Source organism: Lynx canadensis, chromosome A2 (genome assembly GCF_007474595.2).
Source record: "Lynx canadensis isolate LIC74 chromosome A2, mLynCan4.pri.v2, whole genome shotgun sequence".
NCBI classification, from domain to species: domain Eukaryota; kingdom Metazoa; phylum Chordata; class Mammalia; order Carnivora; family Felidae; genus Lynx; species Lynx canadensis.
The window spans coordinates 59,304,215-59,331,813 of record NC_044304.2 but is presented as its reverse complement, the minus strand read 5'-3'; the positions used below and the strand labels follow the sequence as shown (position 1 = coordinate 59,331,813).

Sequence of the window (27,599 nt, the reverse complement as noted above, 5' to 3'; positions counted from 1 at the left end):
CATACCTGTAACCCATTCACCACACACCATCTGTGCTCAGAGAATCGAGGCAGCCCAACGTCACACAGCTAGCGAGAAAATGAACAAGGAGTCAGGATCAAGGTCATGGCGGTTTCTCCTGCCTCCACCCACAGTTACAGCTCCGGAGATACCGTGGTACCAAGGATCTCCTATTTCCCAAGGCACCAAGGCCCTCTACACAGGCCTGGCCTCCCCACTGATCGCTGAGCCTTGGCCATCTCCCCTCCTGGCCCAGTCACCTGGTGGTTCAGCAACTGCTGTGGCCACTTAGGCAAAGGCCGGCAAGTATGGCCATGCCACCGCCAAGCAAGAGCCGTCAGAAAAGGTACGACCGACCGTGCTTCTCTCAGACTGAAAGGCTCCATGGTAGATGGGTTACCACATCCCTCACAATGGATTCTAATTCAAAGGATTTAATTTTTTTTTTAAACTATGGTAAAATAGGATTTAACGTTTTGAACAACAGAAGTATCACCACCAAATTTAACCCATGCCACAAAGAAACCTATTTGATCATTCCCATCTGAGACTGAGGAAAAAAAAAGAGACTCTCCCCCAAGAATCTTTAATTAAATTATTTTAAATTAAATTATATTAAATGTATTAACTGACATAAATATAATTAAAAGTATATTAACTGTGGAGCCTCACAACTGGAGAGGTCCTCTTATAACCCTCCAGAAACAGAAGCTCACAAACCACTCCTTTTCTTTCTTGTTAATTCTAATTTAAAAAAATTTTTTCTCTTTTACATGGTTTTAAAGTTTCCATTAAACCTGATGTCATGATTCCTCTTCCTCTGGCCATTAGGAAGTCTAAGGACCTCTTATCCCATGGAAAGCACAAAGGCAAGACATTTCAACGTTACGAAATACCTCATTTTTTTTTCCAGAAAAGAAACACATCATCACAGAATCACAAAACTCAAAAGGACCTTAGAAATCATCTAGCCAAACCCCCTCATTTTAGAAATAAATGAGAATTTAAGGTTCAGACAGGATAAGTGATTTCCTCAAGGTCATAAAAACTAGTCAGTTCCAGACTCAAGATCAGAATTCAGATTTCCAGACTTGTAGTCCAGGGCTCCGTCTCTTTTCGCAAACCAGTAAGAAATGTCTGCACATGAACGATTAATCCAGAACATCCTCAAGACTGAGTGTAAGAGAAGCGAGTTACGCAGTGGTGACTGAATAGAGCACTTCATACCAAATAGAAGCTGCCGTTCCCCGCACTGAGCCCTGTGTCTCTCTGAGGACTGTGCTTGTCGGCAGGGCTGCAGAACGCCGACCGGGGCGCCCCTCGGCTCCGTTCCTGCTGCCTGACAGTGTCGGGGCCAGGAGGTGAGTCCGGTTCCACTTTGATTGGAGCCAGCAGCTCCGGGCCACTGGTGCTTCCTGGTGGGGGGCTCGGAGAGGTCAATGTGGTGGTGTTGTCTGCTAAATTACCTCCTGAGGTCAAAGCCTGTGGGTCCTGACTCAAGTTCTTCACAGGCACCGCTACCAGACAGCCTAAGGCTCCTGCACTTACAGTCTGCACATCATCCATACTGAAGCTGCTCTGCTGAAGAACTGTGGCTGCTGTCCCAAGAACGAGAGGGCCATCCAGGCTTGGAGGAATGTCACTGTGGGCCACCAACACCAGCGGGTCCATGGACCCCAAGGAACTATTATTAGCAGGGAGGGTCCCTCCAAGAGAGGAGCTCACCGAAGTAACGTCAATAGTCAAGATTCCAGAGTTCAGCGCCTCATCGGAGGCCCCCGCGGCACTCCCACCGTCCCCAGGTGCATCAGAGAAGAGGGCCGCCAGGTCTATGTTGTTGAGCTCACTTTGGCCTGGGCTGCCGAGTTCACTGTTGTGTGTAAGAGAACTCGGAGCTCCAAGCTGAGGGAAGAGATCTGAAAGAGAAACGAATACTCTGGTTGTTGTATGCCCTTTAGGAGATCATGAAGTTCTGTCTGCGCTTTGGATGTCATGCTAGCAAGTGACCCATCAAGGTAACACGTACACTTCCTGCACCTGCTGCCTGATGCATCGAAGGTGGCCACACACCAAAGAAAGGCACTGCTTGATAACCTTATCAGGCTTTTTACATACATTGTCTCAAATCCTTAAACCGACAGGGATTTCTGCGACCGGAAATAACTTGAGAGTCTACGTAATGTTTTGCGAAGTCACATCAACTGGTAACAGGAAGTGGCAAGACTTGAATTCACATCTTTCTGGCTTCAAACCCAATGCTCTTTCTGCTACACAACATGAACTGCCCTCAAGAGGACTGTAAAACCTTCCACAGAACACAAATCTTCAGAAGTCAAACATAAGCTGAACTCTGGCTCTGAGGTATTTCTGGAATCAGCTTGTGTCAGCTCATGTCTCATCAAAATCTAGCTACCACTCCAAAACAAATTTGAGTCATCGGAGGGTGATCAGAGGGAATAAAAACTGTTCTGCCTGGAGTGCTCTGGGATCAAGGCCCTGGCTCAAGGCCCCAGCTCTAGGGACCGCAGAGAACTTAGACATCAGCCACAGGGCACCCAAGGAGCTACATTCCCTCCAAGGGGCCTCTCCTGACAGGCTCCTCTCCTCCCCACCACCACTGTATTTCCAACCTCTATCACTCCTACCTCCCCCTAGGCCATGATCACCTGGAGGTCGGGAGTCTATCTGACCCACACGGTCCCTTCAGCACCAGGCACTGGTGCCTGGCTCCTAAATAGCATTTAATGATTATAGCAAAAATAATTCTAATAAATCCCTCTTGAGTCTTAAGTGTTCATTCAGTCTCAGTTGTTGGTCATATCACTCTTTAAATATTTGAATCTTTGTCATTCAATTAAACACTTTAAACACACTTCCCTTGGAGGAATAATAAACATTAAGCATATTTTTAAAATATTTCGAGGAACACTCAAAGCAGGGATTTATACACCACTACACTCAATCAGTCACCCCAAATCCTAGGACTCTTCAAGCACCAAGCAAACAGGAAGATGGGAGCACAAAATATTTGGGAGCCAAACAGGGCCTTGAAGTTATTTCTTCCCAAGAAACTTCTACCTGAAGCTTCTAGAATGTGCCAGTGCCTGGCCAGAGGAAAAAGGCTCTCTTAGTTCTCTGGCTCTATTCCGCCTACACCAACTGTTAGCTAATCCCAAACTACTTTCCAGTTGTGCACACCAGCTCCGAGTGCCTATTAGAGTTCCAACGCAAACCTATGAAGAAAATCGGCTACAGACAAATAAATTAATAACCAAATTCTGAATCTATCTTCTTTAGGTGTCACACTACTTCACAGTTTAAAAACAGTATTAAGGGGTGCCTGGGTGGCTCAGTCGGTTGCGCGTCTGACTCTTGGTTTTGGCTCAGGTCATGATCTCACAGTTCATGGGATCAAGTCCCGTGCTGGACTCCTCTAACAACGCAGAGCCTGCTTGGGATCCTCTCTCTCCGCCCCTGCCACGCACACATGCACACACGTGCACGCTCTCTTTCAAAATGAATAAACTTAAAAAAAAAAATCGCAGTGCAGAGACCAATTTGCTCATAAATTTCCTATTTAGCATCACATTAATTCCATAGGTATTTACTGGACACCTATTATTGCGAGGCCCAGATATTCAGAAATCATTAAACATTAATTACTACAGCTTCTAGCCCAAGGTTTCCATCGTGACCTAGCTCCACCAACTCTCTTTGATCTTAGACAAGTCCTTCTCCTTTCCACCTCAGCTTCATCAGTGACAGGGCTGTGAGGACGCTCCAGCCCCAGAAGCACCACGAGGGGAATTCCCACAGCCAGCCCAGCGCCTGGCACAGCCCCTAGCAGTATATATCCACAACAACGGACGTTCCCGAGCACTTGTTTCTCACGGGGCTAGCACTGGGACACTACCTAGTTATCCACCCCTGACCATGGCAGGGAATAACGACACCCAGGTCAATGTCGTATTATAAATTCAGAGCCCGGGAAACACAGGCACTACAAAAGCAGCTGAGAGGCTCTCATATCCAGACAGACTAAGGAAGCTCATCTGAAATAAACAATGCCATCGCTGACTTGAATGAGCCAAGCCAGGAAAGAGGAAAGAACAGGAGCAAAGCAGAGGCCTGGGTGCACAGCATCCCATAGCACCGGGCTCAGAACTGGGAGTGGTGAGGGGTAAGTTTCGTAGACAGAGGGAGGAACCCAACCACTGAAGGCCTCTCAACACCAGCCTAAGGCTCTTGACTAGACTCTGCGTGTTGAGGTGCCAGTCCCTGACAGGAGCCCTCAGAACACCTAGAGCCCAGAAGGGCAGCTTCTTCAAATACAAAGCTAAATGGCAACTGCTGTTAGGGCCACAGGAGTGAAGTGACCACATATCAACAGGATGGAAAGAAGCAGAAGAAGGATGTTTCCCTCAGAGAACTACTCAAATTCTCTTCCGTGCTTGAAAGATGAGGAAACGGGGGACTGCGGACCTGTGCCCTGCCCTGGATCACACAGCTAGGAAGCAACTGTGCCCCAAGGCTGGTGTTGCCTGTCGCACAGATGGCAGGGAGCGGGGCCCAGTTAGCAGCACACTCAAATGACCTGAAGGCTAGCCAGGACTTCACCAAACAGGCCCCGTCGGGAGAGCAGGCTGGTGCCAGTGGTCTGGGGCAGCGGCAGTGCATAGTCGCCCAGACCTTGCAACGTCCTGCCCACAGGGCTGTGCACGCAGCCTCTACAGGCAGCCTGTCAGTCCCACGCCACCATGTAGCCAGAGAACCAGGCCCTCACATCCTTGGAATCCCCACTCCAGGCTACTACTGTGGTTCCCTCTCTGCTCTACCCTCCCCAGAACTTAAAGCCAACTACCCCCACCCCCTGCGCCTCCCGGCCCCACCACAATGTGAAACACAACTCTGTCTGGTCTTTGAGGACTGTCCTCACCTCGGTGCTGGGAGGAGACAGAAGGGAAGTACCCAGAGACCACAACGGGACAGAGAAAGAGGAGTGAAAAAGACAAATGGGGGAGAGGCACGCTCAGAATTCAGGACAGAGATCACAGAGCGAGACAGATTTAGGAGACACATATTAGGAAAAGCCAACCAAGTGGAAGACTGATAGGTAGGTAGAGAGATAGACAGCTAGCTAGCTACACACACACACACACACACATACATATATATATATGATATATATATATGTAAATAAATAGTGGAGGACTGAATACTCCTCAAAAGAAGCACTTCAGACACAAGGGAAGGAATAGAGGGTCAGAGGCAAGAAGCGGCAGGAGAACCCAAAAGATGCCACCAGGCTTGGCAGTGTGGTCCACAGGCTGTTAAGGCTTCACTGTGCTCGCCTTAGTGACTTCTGACAACCTCTGAAAGGAGGAGAGGAAGGAAGGACGTGCGTTTGCTTCTCTGACACACGTCGAGCTTACACATCTGTGCAGCACTCTGGGAGGGAAGTAAACCGAGCTGACCTGGGCGCTGGCTGTGCTGTCGGACCACATGAGCCTTCATGCTGTGCTTAGAGGTGAAGAGTCTGTTACAGCTGGAGACCGGGCAACGGCTTTTCGGAGCACCCACGTCCTGCAGGTGTTTCTTGGAGTGAATGTAGAGGCTGCTACGAGCAGAGAACCTGGCACAGCACCCTGGAACAAAAAGAACAATAAGCAATAAACCTAAGGATTCCCAAGGAACTAGTGGTTTCCTTTCTTCCCATCAGAATCGTAAGACAGTACATGTCTATGCTCTGACCTCTGGCAAGGGACAGACACAATACCCTTTGGGGCAGCATCACAAATGTAGGGGCCAAAGCTGACTGCCCCCAAGCCCACCACTTTGGCATGCAGATTATGCCAGCTGGAAACAATCAAGGCCTAAAAGACTCAAGAATAAACTGTGACATCCCTCCTCCCGACTGCCTAAAACGACTTAGATGGAGGACCTGCTCTAGGAAAAAAGCTATCACCATAGATAACTACATTATGACACTAACGAGGTATGGTGGACAGGGAAGGCCTAGCAAGGCCTATTTGATCAAAGTCCTCTCTGTGTCCCATTGTCATCCATGGACCCAGTAAACATTTGTTCCCCAAACATTCACTCTTTTCATCTTCTTGTGAATTGCTTTCCTTCCCTTTGAAAATCCCAGATCCCAACCCCCACCTCTTTCTAGCTCAGGATAACATATATACCTCATTTTGCCTGTACCTGGAATCTCACATCTGTGTGAGTTTCCCATATATATGAAATTAAATTTTACTTCCTATTAATCTGTCTCCTGTCAATTTAACTTAGTCCAGCTAGAACCACTTGGAGAGGGCAGAAAAAAATTCTTCCTCCCCAATACAAAGGAATTAAATTTGAAAGCAAACTGGATTTAAAAGGAGATATAAAATTCCCCTGCATAGAAGACACATAACCTTGGACTAGTTAACTCTGGGCCTGTTTCTTCACCCATTACACGGTGCTGCTGGGAAAAGTCAGTCAAATTAAGTGCTAAACAACCCCTTCAAAATTCAATTGCTAAAAATGTATACCAATCATCTACACTTAGCTACCACTATAAAAACCGTAACCCTAGAACATTTAAGAGTTGGAAACTACCTCAACAGATCACCGAAGCCAACTCCTCTCATTTTACCACTGAGAAACTGATGCTCAAAGGGACCCAGCAAATGACCCTAAATCGGGTGTACAAGTGGAGCCTGCAGGTGGCATCACCTTGCTGGCTGTTCGACAGCTTAGCCGGAGTCAACAAGACCACAGACCTGCGCGCACATCGGAGGGTGAACAAGACAAATTCAAAAACTCCCCCACTTTCCTCTTGCCCTGATCCCCCACTGCTGGAGCTCTTGCACCACAGGGACACAGAGAGGGCAAGCGGGGTTCTTGGCAGCTACAGGCTTGTGACCTACAAGTACATGACCAACCAGCTGTCCTGACAAAGGGGAAAAATAAAACCAGTGTGAGTGCCATGAAGTGTTCTGGAAGCAGAAGAAAGAGCGCACTTCCTGAGGCGACAGAAAAGGTCTCAAGAGGCAAGAAGCATCTGAGGTGACTGGGTCCTGACATGGAGTCAGGGCTGCACAGCAGAGCAGGAGGGGCGTGCAGGCCAAGGAGCTGCCTTCTAAGGTGTGGAGGCCACAACAGGGCAGCAGGGTGGGCAGGGCCTGGACTCTGGAGCCCAACTCTAGTTCAGCCCCTACTGGCCGCGCCTCATTTCTTCTTTCCAGGTCTCCTTTTCCTTTCCTCTCAGGTGGGAATGACAACCCGCCGCACAGGGTTATAAAGACGACGTGAAAACGATTCCAAGCTACAGAGTGTTCGCGCAGTGCCCAAGAAAATGGAAAGTGCATCAATGCACTGTGGCACCGTCTTGGAATGGCGAGGTGGAAATGCTGGAGTCTGGGGCCCGCGGGAGGCCTATTTCAGGAAAAGAGGCTATGAGGATAGGATGTGGCCAGATGACGAAAGGCTCTGGCTGCCTCTGAGAGGAGTTTTGAACTTATTTCATTTTCAAATGCAGCTTCAAGCCTGTTTCCAGGTCAGGCTCCTGAGAGAACATTTGGAAAACACAAGAGAGAACAGACGCCTCCAGTCCCAGGTGCACCGTCTGTGCTTTGCTCCACACAGGGCCCAGGAGGGACGCCTCAGCCCCTTTTCCAGCTGGGACCCCTCAGCACAGACTTACAGAGGAAGATCGCAGAGCAGAGGTGCCAAAAACACTTCTTACCAAACTGCTTTGCCAAGGACGGGGCAACCACAACAGGGATGTCTGTCACACTCTTGCCACAGTGGTTTCGATTTTTTAAAATATTTGCTAATTCGATAGGGAACCAAATACATTTCATTTTAATTTGTACATCCTTTGATGACCAGGAATATGACCATTTTTTCCATGTGTGTTAAAGGCGGTCTTTTTCTTTTAATGTTTGATAATCACCTTTTTTGTTTAAGATGATTGCATTTATTTAAGACTGTATTTTTTTAAAGTAATTTCTACACTCAACGTGGGACTCAAACTCACAACCCCAAGATCAACAGAGTCGCACACTCCACCGACTGAGCCAGCCAGGCGCCCCATGGCTGTCTTTTCGTAACTGCAACATCACCTGTTGAGATGCGTACCCATTCTTCACAAATCAAAGTCATCAGTGCTTGGCACCCCACATTTATAGCAAGTTACCCCCCCGCCCCGAGGAGGGGCAGAGGCAGCCCATCAATGACAAACGTCAAGGGAATGTCCTCAGCTTGAATTCACCACTTACATAAGGACCACACATTCCAACCTCGACTCGGTGCACGTAGTGACACACCCTACTAGGCACGCCCCAACACACACACACACACACACACACACGCGCACACACACACACACACACACACACACACAGTCCTCATTCCACCACCTTGTCCTCCCTCAGCACACTCACTGCCGTGTGGCCCTACCCTCTCCATCTCCTCCAGTTACTACAAAAAGATGGGTGGTGGTTGTTTTTTGACTTTTTGTTATGAAACAGTTCAAACAAAGCAGGAAAAATGGTCTAATCACCCAGACTTAAGAATCATCAACTCTTCTTCAAAAAAAAAAAGTTATTGGGGCGCCTGGGTGGCGCAGTCGGTTAAGCGTCCGACTTCAGCCAGGTCACGATCTCGCGGTCCGTGAGTTCGAGCCCCGCGTCGGGCTCTGGGCTGATGGCTCAGAGCCTGGAGCCTGTTTCCGATTCTGTGTCTCCCTCTCTCTCTGCCCCTCCCCCGTTCATGCTCTGTCTCTCTCTGTCCCAAAAATAAATAAACGTAGAAAAAAAAAAAATTAAAAAAAAAAAAAAAAAAAAAGTTATCAACTCTCAGCCAACCCAAAAGAGTTCTAGGATCCTTTCCCGAGGCTCCAGCCCTTACCTCCACTCCCTCGAGAAGCACGCTCTTTGACCAAGCACCACTAGATCTCCCCACCCGCACCCGCCTCTACCAGCTCAATGCCCAGACATGCCCACAGCCCCCGAGGATACAAATACAGAAAGGCAGAAGCCACCCCTCCTCTGTAGCCAGCCACCACCCCTTCCTCTTTCCCTCAGTCACCTCCAGGAGAGGGGTCGGCACAAGCCACCCCCCGCCTCACCAGAGCTCACCGCTCAGGGCACTAGAGCGGGGCTCTGCCCAAGTCACTCCACTGAACCTCGACCCTCCCCCTGCGGGGGGACTCCGCTGACCCTACCGGAGGAGCCCCTGGTTCCTCACCGCCCTGCCGCACTACCTCAGCGCCCAACCCATCTCCTTCCCCGCACATCCTCCTCTACTGGCTTCAGTGCCACCAATGCTCCCACTTTCCCCATTCCTTCCTAGGACCCTCCTAGGACTCCCCTTCTACTTTCCCACCGGCAGGAGTGGCGGTCCCCAGGGTTTTGTGCTAGGCCTTCTTTTTCATTTAATAGCATTTAATTTCATTTAATGGTAACAACGGCAGTAGGTGACATCTGTGGTTTTTTCTATATGCCTCCATTCAACCTGCTACCTATAGAGCCCTCTCGTAAGCACCCTGTGTGGGTTTATGACCACTTCAAAGATGAGGAGAAGAGGCACAGTGCCCTCACGCTGCTTGCCAGAAGTTACAGAGCCACTTACGTGGCAGGCTCGAGGCTGCAGTCCAGGATGCCTGGCTCCGGCACTCAGGCCTTCAATCGCGCCACACCACACTGCCTCTTTTCAGAGCACACCTCTCTTCGAGCGCCACATCCACTTCTGCGGCTTAAATCATCACCACATGCTGCCTGCCTCACCCCCGGCCCACCTCCTCACCGAATGCCGAAAGCAGTGCATCCCTGCCATCGGAATGTGGAAAGCCTGTGGGCACCTAAAATGCAGCCCGTCCTCTTCCTTTAACCACCAGCCCCGTGTGCCCACCTCAAGTGAGATACGCCCATATCCACCACCCCGCACTGCTGGTGCACGAACTCTTCTCTCTCTCTCTCTCTCTCTCTCTCTCTCTCTCTCTCTCTCTCTCTCTCTCTCTCTCTCTCGCTGGTGCCTTCTCGCCCTTCCCACCGCTAAGCTCCAGTACAGGTGCTGGCCGTCTCCCCAGGAAACCGGACCCAGCCTAAGCTCAAACAACGGTCCCACCGCTCCCCTGCCCCGAGCACTCAGACTGCTGCTCTGGGAGACTGCCTCGCACTGGCCTCCCTGCCTCCTCCACCGCACTCCACTCCCCCCCACCCCCCCCCAACCCCCGCTGCCCCGGGCTAGCTCTGCCTCATTCTTTGGCTGACTGGGAGGCCACTCCCATGCCCCCGTGCTCCAGGAACAGTCCGGGTGACCTCTGTCCCCACAGCACCCTGCACATTATTGGCCTACCTGGCGCGCCCCAACTGGAGCTCTGACGACAGGAGGAACCGTGTCTTGATTAAACTATGTTTAATCAACACATTATCTTCGTGACATTCTAGCAATTGGTCTCAGTTTCACACCGGTCTTTATTATCCACTTTCCAGGTAAAGGAAACTGAGGCCCAGAGAAGCCGGCCTGAGATCTCCAACCAACGGGTGAGGGCCAGGATCAAGATTCACAACCACACGCTGACCCACTCTGCCATCCCGGCGCATCTGCGGCACCTACAGCAGGGCCAGCACGGACAAGCCACAGAGCTGACTTCTGGCCAACGAATCATGCCTTCGGTGTTTCAGAGAAAAAAAATTCCCAGTACGTTTTTTTAAAAAGCCAGCCTGACTACTGCCGTCCATGTGGCTACCATTTACTGAGTCCGTGACAGGTACCAGGTGCCAAAACAGGCATTTTCACACGTTCTTTCCCCTGATCCTCACAACCGCCAAATTAAACAGGTAATAACTAGAGCCACGGATCTCGTGAGTGCACTTCAGGGCCAGGAATCAACCCTGGTCTGATTCTGAAGTCTGTTCACTACACTGCTCCCAAGGTAAGACAACGAACTAAAAACCAGCCAATTAAACCCAATGCTGCAACTTGTGCTCAGCTTGTCGTTATGTAAATAAAACTTACCTTTGAACAACTTAAACTTACAACAACGTGGACGTGTGCTAGTTTAGAGCTCAAAGGAATGTGTTAAAAATCTACCTTCCACAGGACACTCGAACGGCTTTGTGCCCAGGTGGGTGATGCTATGGCCTTTCAGGTGCTCTGCTCTCGTGAAGGACTTCCCACAGCCTTCCACGGGACAGGTAAATCTCCGATCGTCATCGTGTTTCCTGGGAGAACAAAGAAACAGGAACGGTGATTATGCACACCACCCAGAGACACCAGGCCTCAAGAGCAGATTCTTTGTTTAAAATCCCGCAAATTACAAACTCTCAGCATTTGAAGAAAATGATCAGTACATTTCAGAAAATCTGAATTCTCTCTAGCCCTTATGGGCAGGTTTGCAATTTAGCTACCCTGTAATTAGAAATTCTACTTTAATGACAAGGCTGACTTGAGAGTCAGACACAACAATTAGTGCTGCTTCCATCGGAACAGCTGGGTCCCAAATGTATTGACGAAGCTACTTCTGACGGTTACAGATCCTGGTAACAAACGAGGTTTCCAAGCTACGGAGGGCAAAGAGAAGCGTGCACAGAAAATCAACTGCAATCCTCAAGTCCTTGCATAAACACCACCCTTTCCTGAGTAACGTTTTTACAGTAAACCCCTCAATCCCCAGCTGTGCAAACCACTCAACCTCTCTGTGCCCCAATGCAAAACAGCGAGAAGAACATCAAGGCCAGAGTTGCTGTGAAGGTTAAATGATATCTCGTTTACGTGAAGTGCCGACCAGTACCTGCACACAGGTGAAGCCTCCGGGGTCGTCATTATCACCACGGAAAGTTTGTAATGACATAAGGAAAGGTTCTTCCACAGTGTTAACTTTTTTAAAAATATTAGCTTGTATATAAAGTACACAAATTACATTCAAAACCAAGTATACATAAAAAACCTGACACTAGGTGATCAGATTCTGAGTGGTTTTCTTCTCACAGCTCTCTGAATTTACCAAATTATCTACAACGGGCTCCTTTTCTTATAACTTAAAAAAAACCTCAACAGATACATGTCATCCACAGGCTTCTGCTGCAGACAAACAACAAATTCATTTCCCATACTGGTAACTGAACCGAAATGTAAAGAGTACCTTTTGTGCCGTAGGAGTTTAGACATGCTGGTGAAGGTCCAGCCGCAACTGTCAGAGTCGCAAATAAAAGGTCTTTCGCCTTGGAAAAGACAAAAATTACACCTCATCACCATAAATGCAAGCTACCACAATGACAAACTGTGGGTGCAAACGATGTTGCATTCTCTAGCTCATTACCTGTGTGACTTCTCAGGTGAATTTTCAGGCGACAGGCTTTGTCATATTGTTTGCTGCATCCAGGAAAGGAGCAAGAAAAGAGTTCTTGTTCCCTGAAGTGGGCTCGGTTATGGGAAAACAGAGCACTCACTGTGATGAATGTCTTCTCACAGCCTGAACAAAGAAAACACAAACGCTGCTCACTGGTGTGACAAAAATCACATAACACGGCTAACCTAGCCACCACTCCAGGACACCGTGAAGCAAACAAGGAAGAAAATGAGTCAGAAGCGCCTCCAGAAAGTTACAACCATTGTTACAACCGCTGACATCTGGCTTTGTAAAGGCAGCCGATAGGCAGACGCAGGCCACCTGTTGTCATCTGACTTCAATATGAAGCCACCGATCAAGGGAGCTCCAATCACAGCAATGTGCTCCCAGTTCCACAGCACAGATCTTGCTTACATTCTGTGAACTCAAATGTCAGGGCTGCCTATGCGAGACCAAAGAAAACCCAATGAAAGAGATCAGATGCTAAGGAAAAAGGATTTTGTCTGGCAGGGGTTGCACTTGGAAGGGCCACAAACCATTGTTATGTCCGAGACTTTTTCACCCCTTGGGGGTGATGCACTGTCCTATACACACCCCGTGTGTCCTCTATGCATCCTCTGTAACTGGCAGCATCCCCCTGTCACCAGGTTTCTTTTTTTTCCTTTTGCCTGTTTCCCCAGGGTACCCTGCTGTCAAAGGAGGCTACCAGGGTCATCTTCACTCCCCTAGCTTTTTCCTTCACCTCTATCGCCAACCCCAGTGGAGCCACCAGAAAGGAGCCTACTTCAGCAATTCACAGACTTTCCACATCGAAAGCTCTCCTTTAACAAAAAGGTTCAGTGCTCAAATGGAGTAAGTAGAAAATACTAGGTTGTAAGATGCTTCCCAGGTATCTTTGTTGCAGCTCTTCTCAGAGCCTTTAACATGCTACCATCGTGCCTGTAAACCACTAAGCAGATACACGCTGTGCATCATCACCGCATCAAAGCACTAGCCCAAGGAACCCTACCTTCCCTAGCAATGGTTAATTGGGAAGTGCTCATCTTCCTAAATGCCCTAAAATCCTCCTCCTCTTTAGCATAAATCTGCCCTCCCTCCCCACCCCCACCCATTCCCTATTTTGGGCTTGGATGTATTTTCATACACTCCAACAGGTAAATCTCTCAGCCCTTAGCAAGATTCACCCACCCTGCAATCAACAACTAAGGCCGATGATCCTCCCTCTGAAATCTTTCCTACATGGAACTCAGGCCTAGAACATTTAACGGGGCTTCACTGGTCCCTCTCCTGACCCCGCCGTCTTAAAACACCCCACTGATCATCCAACTCAAAACTTTCGGGGGGACTTCATACCCTAAAGGAAGCTACAGCCCTGATCTTCCTGGTATTATACGTGGAACAACACTCTTGGTGCATTTTACTAGGGAGCAGACTATAAGCCATCATCAGATTCACGGTATGTAACTGAGAAAGGTTCTGAAACGGTGCTCTAAACTCATATTCTCCACAAAGAGGATGCACAAAACAGTCTACAAGCATGTGGGAAGAAAACAAAGAATCTATTAACATGTGTTTTTCATTTCACCCTTTAAAAATCTATATGTGAGTGTATTTTTTACAACATGCACATTACTAGGAGAGCGCTGCACGTATGTTAATACATCAGTAACACGCTGGGTGTGTGCTAGGCATATAGTTGAGTTTTTGTTTTGATGAACAGGAAGTGGAAGGCCCCTCACGCTATACGGGCCCTCCCACACCCTTCCAACTTCACTCCCCACCCCACACCACCACCACAGCCCATATTCCCTGCCTTGGCTTGGCAGTGTCACTTCCCCCCCAAGTCAATTCCTTCCCAGGCGGGAATTTTCTCTTCCTCCTGGGGAGGCACATTCTTCCCCTTAGAGCACCTGAAGCTGCCAATCCTGGTGGAGTTTACTCTTGTGGAGCCTGCATTCCCTCCCACTGCAGACAACGAAAAGAGGAGAAAACCCTCCACTGGATTTTACCTACACTGCTGGGCGTCAGGCTCTTTCATCTGTGAAATGAGGATAATTTTTAGGACTTCCCCAAACTGAAGTCCAAAGGAAATAAAAGCAGAAAAGCCACCAAAAGCACAATGCACCACACCTGTGACCATCCCCCTCAGGCCTCAGGGCCTCAGGATGTGGCATCTGGCCAGATTCATCTGTGTTCCTCCCACACTGGTGCGTGCCACAGAAATATCTGATAACTGACCATTTCTAACCGATGAAAGCCCGAAGAACACAAACGCCTGACTCATAAGACAAATCTCTGGGAAGATGCTTTATCACTTTCATTAACCTGAAGCACTTTAAGAGAGAGACCTGTTGCCTCCACCGCGGGGAAGGAAGGCTGTAATGATTTGTTACTACCTTGCTGTCGAAATCCCCGCAGCAATGCAGGGTTGAGATATCTAAGCGAATCACCTGGAAAGAACTGGAACAGAGACACCAGAGTGCTCCGTTCCCGCCCCTCACTCTCGGCCCACGGAATTTAAACCCTGCCCATGTGAGCAGCAGAAGGCAGGGCGACGCCGCACCCACTGTGAGCGACTGAATTTGGCCCTGGGGCCCCGGGAGCCCCCCGAAGCCCGCCCGCAGGCCCGTGGCGCGCGGTTACCGGGAAAGTCACACTTGTAGGGCCGCTCGGGCTCGAAGTGGCTGCGCTGGTGGGAGCTGAGTTTGGCGTGCGTGGGGAAGCGTTCGGAGCACACCTCGCACTTGAACAAGTTCTCCTGCTCGTGGCCCTTCATGTGCGCCTTGAGGTTGTACACTGTGGTGAACTTCTTGCCGCAGCCGCCCACGGGGCAGCCGAAGGGCCGCAGCTTGTCGTGCGACTGCAGGTGCCGCTTGAGCTTGTAGGAGGTGGTAAAGGCCCAGCCGCAGCCGTCCAGGGGGCACTTGAAGGGCCGCCGGCCCTGGCTGCTGCCATGCGTGAGCAGGTGCACCTTGAGCTGGTGCTTCTTGGCGAAGGAGAGCGCGCACTGCGGCTCCGGGCAGCGGTAGCCGGGGGCGCCGGAGCCGGGGCCCGGGGGACCGCGGCGGCCCTCCGCCGGGCTCGCGGCCTCCTCCCCCGGAGGCGCGGGCGGGCCCCGGGGCGGCTGGTCGGACGGCGGAGGCGCGGCAGCCAGCGTGAAGACGCCGTGATCGAAACGCACCAGCAGGTCCTGGCTGTTAATGGTGACGGTGCCCGCGAGGCCCGCTCCGGGCCCGGGGGCGACGGCGGCCGCGCCGCTGGGGCCCTGCTGGGGACGGCCGGCCGGGCTCGCGCCCGCGCTGGGCCCGACCTCCCGCCGCCCGGGCGCCTCGGCCGCGGCGCCGCGCGCCACTTCCAGCAGCACCACGAAGGAGTCGCTGCCATCCTCGGGGGGCGGGGGACTCGGCCCCGGGCCCTCCGACGCCGCCCGGGCCTCCCCGCACAGCGGCCCCGGCCCGCCATCTTCAGGGCCCCGCAGCAGCAGCAGACGGCGGCGCGCGGGGCCAGGGCTGGGCGGCGGCCCCGGGCCTCGGCGGAGCCGGCCGGGACCGCCGGCGCCGCCGCCATGTTGGGCTCCGCGCGCGGTCGGGGCGGCGAGCAGCTTCGGGAGGTCCATCTTGGGCCCAGCCGCGGCGTCGCAGCCGCCGCCTCGGAAGAAGCGCGGTCCGCCCCGCCCAGCCGTGCGCGACGCCGTGCGGCCGCCGCGGCGGATCGGCGCCAAAGCCCGGCGCGGAGCACGGCCGGAGTCCGGCCTGGAGCTGCGCGTGCGCGTGAGCCGCGGGGCGCTGCGCGAGGCCTGCCGGACTCGGGGTGGTCAGCGCGGGGCCCGCGGGGCCTGCTGGCCGCCGAACCCCGGGGGCTTTGGCCGGCCCCGACCTCGCGAGCTGCGGTCCGTCTCCCTCCGTGGGGAACGACGCTTGTCCCCGACTTAACAGTACTGGCTTTCCACTGGGTAGTGGATTAGTAATAGCAGCCAACTATCTTCACACTCACAAGGGTGAGGAAGCTGAGGCACTGATGGTTAGTCCCTTGCCCGAGGTCACAGCCAGGAACTGGGAGAGTCAGGGTTCCGGCACCAGGCTGGGCTCGCTGGACTGGAAACCGCCCCGCTGGCTCTGGCCTCTGGCTCCTGGCCCACAGACGTTGCGAGCAGTGCCCGCAGATCCTTTCCCCCTGGACCGGACCCCCACCTACACTCTGCATTTCCTACTAAACTTCCTAAAGCCTTACACCTCCGCAGCCCTTACTCCATTTTTGCCTGAACTCCCCCACCCCACCCCTCAACCCGGATTCAGTCTGCTCTCCTGACCCAAACCCCTACTTCACGACTAGCTTCCTAGCAAAATAACGCTGCATCCGCCATGCCCTCCACCCAGTCTAGTCTCCATAGGGCATAGCTGTGTACTCATTTGGCGTACCCCATTGCTCTTATGTCTAGCTGGTCTCCCCTGCATTTGTCACCACTGTACCCCTCACTCTACAATCCCATTGCCCCCCCCCCATCCTTATCCCAGTTCCTCCAACAGGCCAAGCCAGTTCCACCCACAGAGACTGCACAGCTGGTCTCTGATTCCTCTAGGAAGACTGGCCTTCTGATCACGTACACCCTCACCCAGCTTATTTTCCGCCTCCCCTCTGATTTGTGTCCCCTTATAGCTCTCAAGTGCAGGTTTTTTTTTATTTGCCCTTTTCCTGGCTAATTCATGGTCTATATCCGCCTGTAGAACGTAGACTCCTTTAGGGCAGGAACTGTGTCAGTCTCATTCAAGCTGTATGTCCAGAGGCTAACAACAGCGAAAATTCTCAGTTAAATGTTTATTGATGAGTGCCTTATTATTAAAAGTACTTTATATTTTTTTAATGTCTATTTATATTAGAGAGTGTGTGTGAGCCGGGTAGGGGCAGAGAGAGAGGGAGACACAGAATTCCAAGCAGGCTCCAGGCTCTGAGCTGTCAGCACAGAGCCTGATGCTGAGCTCATGGACCCGGAGGTCATGACCTGAGCCGAAGTTGGATACTTCACCAACTGAGCCACTCGGGCACCCGAAAAGTATTTTAAAAATAAGGTACATAAATAATATTGAAAAGAATAGGACAGGGGTGCCTGAGTGGCTCAGTTGGTAAAGCATCGGACTTCAACTCAGGTCATGATCTCATGGTGCCCAAGTTCTAGCCCCACATCTGGCTCTGTGCTGACAGCTCAGAGCCTGGAGGCTGCATCAGATTCTGTGCCTCTGTCTCTCTGCCCCTCCCCCACTCACACTTTGTCTCTGTCTCTCAAAAATGAATAAACGTTAAAAAAAATTTTAAAGAATAGGAAACACTATATATATATATATATATATATATATATATATATATAATTTATGTCCGCAAATACATTGTTCCCAGGCCATTCCATGGAGGAAAGAATAATCTTTTCAAAAACAAATGGTTCTGGGACAACTGGATATCTACATAGGAAAGAATGAATTTGGACCCATACTTCCCACCAGACACAAAAAGTAACTCAAAATGGATCAAAGACCTAAATGTAAGAACAAGAACTATTAGAAGACAACAGTATATTTGTGTGACCTTGGATTAGGGGATGGTTTCCTCTAGATGTGAAACTAAAACACAAGTAATGAAAGAAACAAATTTGGCCTCATCAAAACCAAGAACTCTTTTACCTCAAAGAACACCAAAAGGAAAGTGAAAAGACAACCCACAGAATGGAAGAAAAATTTGCAAATCCTGTATCTGGTCAGCAACTACTACCCAGAATATAGTTTTAAAAACTCATGACCCAACAGCAAAAAGATAACCCAACTTAAAAACAAAGGATTTGAATAGATATCTCTCCAGAGATGTACAAATGGCCAATAAGCACACAAAAAGATGCTTGACATCATTACTCATTAGGGAAATGTAAATCAAAACCGCAAGGATATAACATTTCTTCTCTACTAACAGCTATAATTTTTTAAAGTGAAAAAGAACAAGTGTGAGAATGGCAGAAAAATTGGAACCCTCATAACATTTCTGGTGGGAATGTAATATGGTGAAGCCAGTGTGCAAGTAAGCTTGGCAGCTCCTCAAAAGTTAGATATAGAATTTCCCTATCACCCAGCAATTCCATTCCTAGGCATATACCCAAGAGAAATGACGTAGGCTACAAGAGTGAACCTTGAAGACATGCTAAGGGAAGAAAGCCAGACATGAGACCACATGCTATAAGATTCCACTCATGTGTCTAGAAAAGGTAAATCGATTGAGTCAGAAAGTAGATTAGTGGTTGCCAGGGGATGCACAGTAAAAGGAAATTGGGACTAACTGCTAATAGCTATGGAATTTCTTTTTGGGGTGATGGAAATGCCCTGGAATTAGACATCGGTGATGGGTACACAACACAGTTGAGTATACTAAAAACCACTGACTTGTACGTTTTAAAACAGTAACTTTTGCATTCTGTATGACTCTGCTAAAAATATATTGGTAGGAAAAGTCAATGCACAACATTGTTTAGAAGGATCCTGTTTGTATACGGAGGGAGAAACAATGTGTATGTTCACATATTTGCATATCCCTAGAACATTTCTAGAAAGATACTCAAGACACTGCTAGTACTTGCGACTGCTTCTAAAGAGAGGTGGGGAAAGAGAGGTACCTTCACTTAGTACTTCTCTCCTGTTGGCACTACTTTTGTTTTAGATCATGAATGGATTTTTTTGTTTTTGTTGTTTCGTATTAATTCCAGTGTAACAAACATACAGTGTTATATTAATTTCAAGTGTACAATATAGAGGTTTAACAATTCTATACATTATTCAGTGTTTCATCACAGTAAGTGCACTCTTAATCCCCTTCACCTATTTCACCCACACCCCACCCCCTCCCCTCTGGCAGTTTGTTCTTTATGTTTAAGAGTCTAGTTTCTTGTCTCTTTCTTGGTTCATTTCTTTTGTTTCTTAAATTCCACATATGAGTGAGATCATGGTATTTGTCTTTCTCTGACTTATGTAGCTTAGCATTATACTCCCTAATTCCATCCACATTGTTGCTAATGGCAAGATCTCGTTCTTTTTTAATGGCTGAATAATATTCCATTGTATCTTTACACCACTTCTTTATCCATTCATCGGTGGATGGACACTTGGGCTGCTTCCATATCTTGGCAATTGTAAATAATGCTGCATAAACATAGGGGTGCATGTATCCCTCTGGATCAGTGTTTTTGTGTTCTTTGGGTGAATACCCAATAGTGCGATTGCTAGATCTACAGTTCTATTTTTAACTCTTTGAAGAACCTCCACACTGTTTTCCACAGTGACTGTACCAGTTTGCATTCCCACCAACAGTGCATGAGGGTTCCTTTTTCTCCACATCCTCGCCAACACCTGTTGTTTCTTGCATTGTTAATTTTAGCCATTCTGACAAGTGTGAGGTGATATCTCATTTTTTTGATTTGCATTTCCCTGACAAATGAGTGGTGGTGAGCATCTTTTCATGTGTTGGCTGGCCATCTGGATGTCTTCTATGGAGAAATGTCTGTTCACGTCTTCTGCCCATTTTTTAATTGGATTATTTGTTTTCTGGGTGTTGAGTTATATAAATTCTTTATATATTGTGGATACTAACCCTTTATCAGGCATGTCATTTGCAAATATCTTTTCCCATTCCATAGGTTGCCTTTTGGTTTTGTTGATTGTTTCCTTGCCTGTGCAGAAGCTTTTTTTATTTTGATGTAGTCCCAATAGTTTAATTTTGCTTTTGTTCCCCTTTTCTCAGGAGACATATCTAGAAAAATGTTGCCATGGTCAGTGTCAGAGAAATTACTGCCTGTGCTCTCTCCTAGGATTTTTATGGTTTCAAGTCTCACATTTAGGTCTTTAATCCATTTTGAATTTATTTTTGTGTAAGGTGTAAGAAAGCGGTCCAGTTTCATTTTTTTGCCTGTTGCTATCCAGTTTTTCCAACACCATATGTTAAGAAAGTGGTCCAGTTTCATTATTTTGCGTGTTGCTATCCAGTTTTTCCAATACCATATGTTAAAGAGACTGTCTTTTTCCCATTGGGTATTCCTTATTCCTGCCTTCTTTGTTGAAGTTCATTGACCATGTAATCATGGGTTTATTTCTGGGCTCTCTATTCTGTTCTATTGACCTATGTGTCTATTTTTGCCAGTACCTTACTATTTTGATGACTGGTGCTTTGTAGTAGATCTTGAAATTTGGGATTGTGGTACCTCCAGTTTTGTTTTGTTTTGTTTCAAGATTGCTTTGGCTACTTGAGGTCTTTTGTGGCTCCATACAAATTTTAGAATTATTTGTTCTAATTCTGTGAACTAGATTGATATTTTGAAAAGGATTGCATTAAATCTATAGATTGCTTTGGATAGCATGGACATATTAAAAATATTTCTTCTCCCAATCCATGAGCATGGAACGTCTTTCCATTTCTTTATGTCATTTTCAATTTCTTTCACCAATGTGTGTAGTTTTCAGAGTACAGGTCTTTCACCTCCATGGTTAAGTTTATTCCCAGGTATTTTGTTATTTTTGGTGCAATTGTAAGTGGGATTGTTGTCTTAATTTCTCTTTCTGCTACTTCCTTATTAGTGCAACAGAGTTCTGTGCATTCATTTTGTATCTTGTGACCTCACTAAATTCTAGTAGTTTTTTCAGGGAGTCTTTGGGGTTTCCTATATATAGTATCGGGTCATCTGCAAATAGTGAGTTTTACTTCTTCCTTACCAATTTGGATGTGTTTTATTTCTTTTTGTTGTCTGATTGATGTGGCTAGGACTCCCAGTGCTATGTTGAATAAAAGTGATGAGAGTGTATGTCCTGGTCTTATTCCTGACCCAAGGGGAAAAGCTCTCTGTTTTTCCCCACTGAATATGATGTTTTCCACATAAGGCCTTTATTGTGTTGAGGTACATTCCCTCTAGATCTACTTTGTTGAAGGTTTTTATCATGACTAGGTGCTGTACTTTGTCAAATGCTTTTCCTGCATGTATCAAAATGATCATGTAGTTTCTATCCTTACTCTTGTTCATGTTGATTGATTTGCAAATATTGAACCACCCTTGCATCCCAGGAATAAATAAATCCCACATGATTGTGGTGAATCATTTTCTTTTTTTTTTTTTAATTTTTTCTGAATGTTTATTTATTTTTATAGGAGAGAGACACAGAGTGTGAGCAGGGGAGGAGCAGAGAGAAAGGGAGACACAGAATCCAAAGCAGGCTCCAGGCTCCGAGGTGTCAGCACAGAGCCCCACGCGGGTCTTGAACTCACAAACCGTGAGATCGTCACCTAATCCGAAGTCAGGCGCTTAACTGACTGAGCCACCAAGGCGCCCCTGGTGAATCATTTTCTTAATGTGTTGTTTGCTTCAGTTTGCTAATATTTTGTTGAGAATTTTTGTGTCTATGCTCATCAGAGATATTGCTAACTACAGAGTTGTCGAGATCATGAGCAATTTTTATAATTAAGAAACTTTTTCCATTATGGAAAACGGTATGGCAGATCTTCAAAAAACTGATCATGGAATTACCATATGACCCAACAATCCCACTTCTGGGATTGTTGAACCGAATGCAGGGACTCAGACAGATATTCACACAGCCATGCATGTAGAAGCATTATCCTAGCACCCGAGTTGGAAGCAGTCCAAGTGCCCACAGATGGATAAATGGCTAAACAAAATGTGGTTTATGGATACAGTGGAATATTCTTCAGTCCTCAAAAGGAAGGAAATTTTGAACATGTCACAACATGGATGAACCTTGAGGACATTGTGCTGCATAAAATAAGCTGGTCACAAAAAAAGGATAAACCGTGTATAATAATACATGGTTTTATATGAGGACCATTTATATGAGGACCATTTAGGGGCACCTGGGTGGCTCAGTCGGTTAAGTGGCCGACTTCGGCTCAGGTCATGATCTTGCAGTCCGTGAGTTCGAGCCCCGCGTCGGGCTCTGTGCTGACAGCTCAGAGCCTGGAGCCTGTTTCCGATTCTGTGTCTCCTTCTCTCTGACCCTCCCCCATTCATGCTCTGTCTCTCTCTGTCTCAAAAATAAATAAACGTTAAAAAATAAATAAATAGGGGCGCCTGGGTGGCTCAGTCAGTTAAGCGTCCGACTTCAGCTCAGGTCACAATCTCACGGTCCATGAGTTCGAGCCCCACGTCGGGCTCTGGGCTGATGGCTCAGAGCCTGGAGCCTGCTTCCGATTCTGTGTCTCCCTCTCTCTCTGCCCCTCCCCTGTTCATGCTCTGTCTCTCTCTGTCTCAAAAATAAAAAAAATAAATAAATAAAATAATTAATAAATAAATAAATAAATAAATAAATGAGGACCATTTATATGAGGTCCCTAGAGCTGTACAATTCATAGAGACAGAAAGTAGGGTGGTGGCTATAGGGGCTGAGGTGGGGGGAGGAGGAGTCAGGACTTAATGGATATGGAGTTTCAGTTTGGGAAGATGAAAACATTCTGGAGCTGGATGGTGGGGACGGCTGTGCAACAGTGTGAGTGCTTCATGCCCCTGAACTGCACTCTTAGAAATGGTCAAAATGGTGAATTTTATGTGACGTATATTTTCCTACAATAAAAGAAAATTAAAAAAATTTTTCAAGTTTCATTTATTTATTTGGAGGTAGAGAGAGTGAGTAAGGGAGGGGCAGAGCAAGACGGAGAGACAGAATCCCAAGCAGGCTCTGGATCATCAGCGTAAAGCCCGATGGGGGACTCAAACTCACGAACCACAAGATGATGACCGGAGCTGAGATCAAAAGTCAGATGCCTCATCGAGTAAGCCACCCAGGCGCCCTGAAAACTTAAAAATTTTTAATAAAACACATTTGGTGGGAATATGGATGCATTCCTCTTTTGGATTGTTCAGCTTTTAAGAGATACCTTGGGTATTTTTCATAACGCTTTTAAATGGGTGAAATCAGCCTTACTTAACATTTGGTAAGGATTCATCTCACCCTTCCTACTGCCCTAGGTTCTCCATCGCAGCGAGTAATAGGGCTTACAGTGAAGAGCGGGTGTGCTAACTCATGAGCTGGGCTGGAATAGTTGTTGTTCCTCAGACAGAGAGGAACTCTCCAAGCATGTGTGTGTAGGAAGTGGTTTGGGGACAGCCAGGGGAGGAGACATGACACACAAGTGCTTGTCCTATTTGTTTGCATCTGGGGAGAAATCCCACCAGCCCAGATTTTGCTGGGCACCCAGCACTACAGCCAGGGCACAGGGGTGCCAGAATACCTAGCTCCGGGGGTCCCAAACAGACCAGGTTGGGCCACCTGCCACCAGCAAAATCCAGAGGCAGAGACACCCATGTAGGGAAACAGGAAAGGAATTTATTTCGGGCGGGCCAACACCGGGAAGACAGCAGACTAGTGTCTCACAGTCTCCAAAGTGCCAAAAATACTTCTAGGTTTATATAAGGAAAATGTGGGGCAAATGTGGGTGGGTACAAGCAGGTGAGCAGTGAGGGTCATATCACGGGGGGGATCTTGTTGGCTCAGGGCAGTGCTTCTTGCTTGAGGAGGTAGTTTCCTTCCCACTGGGGATGCTTTGCCCAAAGAGTCTTTTTCCTGAATTAAATTGCAAAGAACTGAATCAATTAGAACGTACAGACTGAGGGGCACCGGAGGGGCTCAGTCGGTTAAGCGTCCAGCTCAGGTCATGATCTCGTGGCTCGTGGGTTCAAGCCCCACATCGGGCTCTGTGCTGACAGCTCAGAGCCTGGAACCTGCTTCGTATTCTGTGTCTCCCTCTCTCTGTCCCTCCCCTGCTTGCGCTTTCTCTCTCTCAAAAATAAATAAACATTGAAAAAAAAAAACGAATGTACAGATGAAGATCAAAATGGAGGGAACTGAAATGCCCTTTCAGCACTCGGATGGCATCACTGTGGGCTTTGAATTGCCAACGTCGATGCGCAGGGCATCGAAAGTTATGGCAGCAGTAGGACGGGCTGAGGTTGGGAGTTCGAATGTGCATTTTTTCCCCCAGCACCACTGAGCAGGGAAACTAAAGGGAGACCATGAAAAACTGTTTTTTTTGCTCCTTTTCCCACTTCCGTTCTTGCTCGGGTCTATTCCCCTGCCTTATACATGCCTTATAGGACAGATGACATATGTTCTTCTTGTAAAAGGTCAAGGACTTAATGATTTCTTTGGGGTCTTCCAGCACAGTAGAGAACATCTAAGGAGGGACCAGGTGGGGTCATTATGAATATCTTGGAAGATTCCACTGACTCACCAAGACCCCTGGCTCCTGGGTATAGGTGACTTACAGAGGACATCTACACACTCCTCTTTGTTCCTGTATGCCTGCGAAAACACAGGCACTTGACTATAATTCTCAGTAAAAAGCCCAGACTCCAAGCAAAGATGAGACTCACTCTTTTTTCCATTCCGAGTTTCCCAGGTGCTCTGCCTGAAACTGCACTCTCTCTAGGTCTGCAATAAATTCTGCTCTCACTTCATCTCAGTGCATTTGGTTTCTATTCTGCGCGAAGCCAAGGACCCCCTTGACCGGTCCTGTGAGACCCCCCTCTCCATCCTTGGCCCCATCCAGCCTGCAACACCACCAAGCAGTTACCCCAATTCTGGTACTATCTACCTGGATATAGCGTCAGACGGCATAGGTTATGGGCTCAGGCCTAAAAAGACTGCCCCCCACACACACCTCCCCCCTTGTCCCTTTCCCCCCTTGTCACCTGTGCTTCTGAGGGGCTGGAAATAGACTGGAGGTTCCCATGACCCCGTACTTGGGTTTGATACATGTGCTAGAGTGGCTCACAGAACCGAGGAACATGTTACTTACCAGCTTACCAGTTTTTTATAAAAGGACAGAACTCTCTGCGTGCCATTCTCCCCAAATCTCCACATGCTCCCCAACCCAGGAGCTCTCCTGGCCCCGTCCTTTAGGGCTTTTACAGAGCCTTCAATACTCAGGCATGATTGATTAAATCATGGGCCGTTAATGATGGATTCAATCTCTAGCCCTGCCCCACTCTCCAGAGGTCAGGGGGTGGGACTGGAAGTTCCAAGCCTCTAATTACTCCCTTGATTCCCCAGGCAACCAGCCCTCCAGCTTTAGGTGTTCCCCAAAAGTCACCTCATTAACATAAACTCACGTGTGCTAGAAAGGAGTTTAACACTATAAAAACACTTTTTAAAAGAAACTTTTAATGTGTATTTATTTTTGACAGAGACAGAGCACGCGAGAGAGAGAGAGAGAGAGAGAGAGAGAGAGAGAGAGAGAGACGCAGAATGCGAAGCAGGCTCCAAGCTGTCAGCACAGAGCCCCACGCGGGGCTCGAACTCATGAACCATGAGATCATGACCTGAGCCAAAGTCCGACGCTTAACCCACCAAGCCACCCAGGCACCCCTAGAATATAAAAACACCTTGATCACTCTTATTAGGAAATTCTAAGGGTTTTAGGAGCTCTGTGCCAGAAATGGGAATGAAGATCAAACATATATTTTTTATTATAAATCAAAATACCACAGAGTAGGAGGAAACCTCTCCATCAGGGATGCCTGTGATGGTTAATTTTACGCGTTAATTTTAGTGGGCCATATTAAACATTGTTTCCGGGTGCGTCTCTGAGAGTGCTCCCAGACAGGATTAACATTTAAATGGATGGATCTTCTGCAAATAGGTGGGCATTTGCAATCTGTGGAGGCGGAGGAAGAGGAATTTCCTCTTTTCCTGCCTCACGGAGCTGGGAAACCTCATCTCATCTCCTGCTCGTTTTTTTTTTTCTTAATTTTTTTTTTTTTTAGTGTTTATTTTTGAGAGACAGAGAGACAGAGCACAGGTGGGGGGCGAGCAGAGAGAGGGGGAGACGCAGAATCCGAAGCAGGCTCCAGACTGTGAGCTGTGAGCACAGCTGGAACCCACGAACTGTGAGATCATGACCTGGGCAGAAGTCGGGCGCTTAACCGACTGAGCCACCCAGGCGCCCCTCATCTTGTTCTGGGATTTACACCATTACTCCCCTGGTCCTCAGGCCTTCATACTTGAACTGAATTACGCCTCTGGCTTTCCTGGGCCTCCAGCTTACAGTTCCAAGGGACTGCGATGATATACATAGCAAAAATATGTATCTATAGACATCTATAGATGTGCAGATACAACTCCTACTGGTTCTGTTTATCTAGAGGACAATTGTACACAGATCAAACCCCAACAGAGACCCTGCAGGTGATCCACAGTGGGAAGCAGGCAGTGTAAGAAACTGGCATCACCAAACCCAAGAAGGAACAGCCACAGTTGGCCTCACCATTGGAGGGCAGTAAGGATTGGTAGGGACTGGGGTAAATTGGAAAAAACAGCCCAGCCCCAAGGAGCCTCCAGCTGCTTGCTGATACAGAGGTGGGAGGGCGCAGTGTCACCTGATCTCTTGATTTCTTTACGTAAACGGAAAATCCGGATGTTTAAGCCAAAGCATCCAACTTGTAAAAACTGGTGACAAAGTCAAACATTTTTTAAACAGGGCATGCCAAACAAAATGCAAAAGCAGGTCAAGTCTGGCCCCCTGCCCTCACTGTAGGAACCTACTGCATAGTTTGGGACAGGAGAGCTCATCTCAGCCCCTGGCTGTCAGTAGAACGTGGAGCTCTTGATCTTGGGGTCGTAAGTTTGAGCCCTGCGTTTGGGGGGTGAGAGTTTAGTTGAAAAAGGAGAGCACATCACTCCGGTGAGCCCTCCTGGACTGGCCTGGGCAGGCCAGCAAGGGAAGCATCTGGTTCCCAGGGAGTTCCAGGTTCAGAGAGGACAGAGGCTACCCAAGAGAGACCCTGACACGTTCACAACCTTGGATTTTCAAGGCAACTGAAGCCAATGCCGGTCATGGCCAACTGGTTTCTGTTTTCATCATTTTGATGAAAACATTTCTCAGTAGACCACACATCTCTGCTTTCTTAAAAATAACACTGACGGGGCGCCTGGGTGGCGCAGTCGGTTAAGCGTCCGACTTCAGCCAGGTCACGATCTCGCGGTCCGTGAGTTCGAGTCCCGCGTCGGGCTCTGGGCTGATGGCTCAGAGCCTGGAGCCTGTTTCCGATTCTGTGTCTCCCTCTCTCTCTGCCCCTCCCCTGTTCATGCTCTGTCTCTCTCTGTCCCAAAAATAAATAAACGTTGAAAAAAAATAAATTAATTAAAAAAAATAACACTGAACTGGAGACGGAATCCCTTTAAAATATGGACTTCCTGTGTCTGCCTGAGACACCACCTAACAAGCCACG

General features: G+C 48.3%; 1 protein-coding gene across 4 annotated transcripts in view; it reads right to left on the bottom strand.

The window, feature by feature from the left end:
- Positions 1 to 15,993, bottom strand: part of ZXDC (ZXD family zinc finger C) — a 38,373-nt gene extending 22,380 nt beyond the window's left edge. The window contains exons 1-7 of one of the 4 annotated variants that reach the window (XM_030307558.1): positions 14,987 to 15,992; positions 12,314 to 12,466; positions 12,137 to 12,215; positions 11,086 to 11,216; positions 5,475 to 5,645; positions 1,228 to 1,916; positions 6 to 68 (exon numbers count right to left, since the gene is read on the bottom strand). In XM_030307558.1, the coding sequence (XP_030163418.1) occupies positions 6 to 68; positions 1,228 to 1,916; positions 5,475 to 5,645; positions 11,086 to 11,216; positions 12,137 to 12,215; positions 12,314 to 12,466; positions 14,987 to 15,959 (2,259 nt within the window). In that variant the 5' untranslated portion in view covers positions 15,960 to 15,992. Of the gene's footprint in view, positions 1 to 5; positions 1,917 to 5,474; positions 5,646 to 11,085; positions 11,217 to 12,136; positions 12,216 to 12,313; positions 12,467 to 14,986 lie in introns of all 4 variants that reach the window. The other 3 variants (XM_030307556.1, XR_003967060.1, XM_030307557.1) reach the window with 3 other exon arrangements.
- Between the last annotated feature and the right edge of the window lie 11,606 nt (positions 15,994 to 27,599).